Genomic DNA, 3,199 nt, shown 5'->3' on the forward strand with positions numbered 1-3,199 from the left:
GTGGAGATTTCCAGATGCAAAATCAGAGGCAGCTGCACAATATCAGGTTGTCCACATGTGGGTGAGTGCAAATCCAAACAGATGAGAACCTCCATCTTCACTGGGATCAAGTGCGTGCCATATTCATGGACTTGCTTATTTGCAGATTCTGTTAAAAAAGATCAATGTACTTAATTTGGGGAATATCGGATGCAAAACCCTAGAGGGTTAGACGCGTAGAAAGGGACAGACTAGGACTTGAGGGTGTCATTTTGTCTGCAGGACACACAGGATGGTGTACGCAGGGGCAGTTATTGCTGCACTAACACAAGTAGCAAGAGATCAATGTACTTGAATGCTACACATTCCCATATGTAGCATGGTCTTGATCCTGATTACCATTATAAATCACAAGTAAGCCTACTCAATCATGGGGAAAACCGGCATGAGGAAAAAGTTAGACCCGAGCTTGACATGCAAAGCACTTGAAGCAGGAACATATCTGAGAGCGCTATTTTCACAGTTAATGTTGCAGAAATTTGCCACCATTTGGTGAGTTGCACAAGTGTAAATAGCAGTCTCCTGGCCAAGGGTCTTCAGTACTGGTTTGGCACTTACATGACTCAGAGGAAGTTCAGCTGTAAACAAAGTCAGTGTTACGAGCAGTTACCATGTTACCATTCACTTTTAGTACAAGGGTCAGATAAATCCCTTTGCAAAATGGCTGCTGGACATGCCTCTTTCCCTGAGCTGGAGTGTTTATTATAATCGTGGCATTCTGAAGATATTGTTACTCTAGCTTCTGTGACCACAGCCGTTATGCTCACTGGCCCAGATCCTCAGTGAGTGTAATTCAGTAGAGCTGTGCTGATTTATACCCACTGAGCATCTAGTCTGTTGAATGCTATCGCTGGTTTCCAAAACACTGCTCTTGGAGCAAGGTATTCCTCAGCTAGAGTAAGGATAACAGAACTGTGATCTGGTTTTGTGATTTTTATTTAGAAAGAGATGGGATGCAGCAAGGTGTGCTGGGTACTAATGCTGTTTGATAGCCCCTGAACCCATGAGATTTCAGAAGCTCCAGTGCAGGTAGACAGAAAGCCCATCCCAGACCTCTTTGTTTTGCTGCTCCCATCCCCCTGTATACAGGATGGTTTTCCCTTCCATCGTAGTATTTAAACTGGTATTTGAGAACAAGGTTCACTACTTTCAGGTAATTTAGAAGTGACTGGGTGTCTAGTGACCAGAGCAGAATGGTGTGGATGCTTTTGGTTCTGCATCTTTAGGCTTGTTGGGGGGAAGGTGGTATTTCCCTATATAACCATAATGATGTAATTATACCATTCCTGCTATATGAGTGTGGCTTGAGAAGTGTTACTTTGGGATAGCTATGCTGGCTAGCCCCTGTCTACACAAACCCTTACGTATACAGAGTCTTTCACAGCTTGGTTCAGATTCCAGATCCATGGGCTTAGAACGAGACCCATGAACACCAAACCACTTCCATAGCACTTGGGACATGTCTACTTAGCAACAGAAAGGTGCTGACTGGCTGTCAGACACCATGTGGAGTGGGGCACTCTCACATGACTGCAGCAGAGAGTTGTTAATTTGTTCTGGTGGTTTTGTTAGCCTGTTTAGAGGCTGTTGTCCAAGAGTTCTTACTTGTGCTCACCCGTAAATGAAAATATACCCATGGCCAGGAAATGGCCATATCCTGGCTGACATGGTTTCACAGTTGTTGGGGGCTGGACTGTGGGCATAGTGGTGTATGTCCATGAAGCTACTCCAGACTCCCTTTGGATTAATTCCTTCACACCAACAGAACTGGCAGTAGTACATGACTGTGGAAGGCCTAGAGGCTAATATCAGCTGGGAACACTTGATAGGAAAAACGCCTTCCACAGTGTGTTGGTCGTGTAACATGCTGTTGTGATGTAAGAACAGTGCTTGGATCCAGTTGTATTTCATGGTGCTTGGGGTGTCCTGTAGACCATGGGGACAACCCTGTCGGACTCAGCAGTTCCAAAAGTGGTGCTAGGTATCTGATATCTGGGGCCGAGAGGAATGTAACCTAGGAGAGCAGGTGCAAGTTGGGTGTGGGAGGGGAAGCAGTTCCAAGGATGTTATTGTTTTAGTGTTAGATGATTGAAGTCTGTAACACATTCAGGCAAGTCTGACAACGGAACCATTGATGCTGTTTCTCAGTCATGGGATCTGGCAGGCTCTGGGAATTGTGTGCTTTGAAGTGAATCTCCAGCAATATCACTAGTACTCTGTTCCCTCCCATTTGATAGGGAACTGAAACACTTTTTTTCTCCCCATGTGTTTGAAGTTTGCTGCAGGGATGTTGTCTTTGTTGCTACAGTTTTGGGGATAAGCTATGTGCCCAAACTAGATTGGGTGTGCCACACACTTCTGGAAGGATGTGGCTGAGGAACTGGTCTAAGTGTTACCATGTCCCCAAGTTCCAGTGTGCACCAGGTGGTGTTAATTATGAGGGTTCAAGAAGGGGCCATAGCTCCACCCAGCCAACAGCAGGGAAGTAAGAAAGGTTTCAGAGAGGCATTTAGAGAGAGTCCATGAGACCGATTGTGAAATACAAGGGAAAATTTGCAAGCATGTCCAGGTCTTGAGTCCTGTTTCTCTTCTGTTTGTCTGAACTGGAGTGTCCATTGAATTCAGGAGGATGACACTGCAGTAGAAGCAGAGTGAGAGGATAATTGGATGTGTGCATATGTGAGAACTTTAGGTCCCCAGCTCAGTCCTGACATCGGTTATTGAATTCTATATTGCTGCCTGCATGCAGAAGCTTGTTGCCCTTTATACCCCCTGCTTCATCCTCTGATCTATTGCTTGCAAATGTAGCCAGTAAGCACCTTGTGGGGATGACAGTTATGGACCTATGGGTAACTCCCGGCCAGGTGCCATTATTGACTTTTGGGGCCCAGAGCAAATAATGCCAAGGTCCTATTTTAACTAGTTACGACTAGGGGGTCACACACTGTGCTGCTTATACAAGCTGAGCTCACTGCACTTAGCAGGGGTGTGCTGCCTGCTGCCATCCCTCATGTTCCCTGGGTACCACCCTCATTTCAGGATCCCCTGTAACACCCTCAGTCTCTCCTTCATTCCATAATGTCAGGGCCTCTGTGGGCCATGTTCTTCCTCTTTCTGCCCCCAGCCCGACAGCAACAGCAGCAGCAGCAGCAGCCACCCA

The 3,199-nt window shown here is 46.3% G+C and overlaps 1 protein-coding gene across 1 annotated transcript in view; it reads left to right on the top strand.

Moving 5' to 3' along the window:
• Nucleotides 1–1,129: 1,129 nt before the first annotated feature.
• UBALD1 (UBA like domain containing 1) overlaps nt 1,130–3,199 on the top strand; it is a 16,110-nt gene continuing 14,040 nt past the window's right edge. Inside the window, exon 1 of the mRNA XM_019507393.1 lies at nt 1,130–1,192. Coding sequence (XP_019362938.1) covers nt 1,130–1,192 — 63 coding nt within the window. The remainder of the gene's footprint in view (nt 1,193–3,199) is intronic.

The sequence above is a fragment of the Gavialis gangeticus genome, unplaced genomic scaffold (assembly GCF_001723915.1).
Source record: "Gavialis gangeticus isolate Ggan-Ray unplaced genomic scaffold, GavGan_comp1, whole genome shotgun sequence".
In the NCBI taxonomy this organism is placed as follows: domain Eukaryota; kingdom Metazoa; phylum Chordata; order Crocodylia; family Gavialidae; genus Gavialis; species Gavialis gangeticus.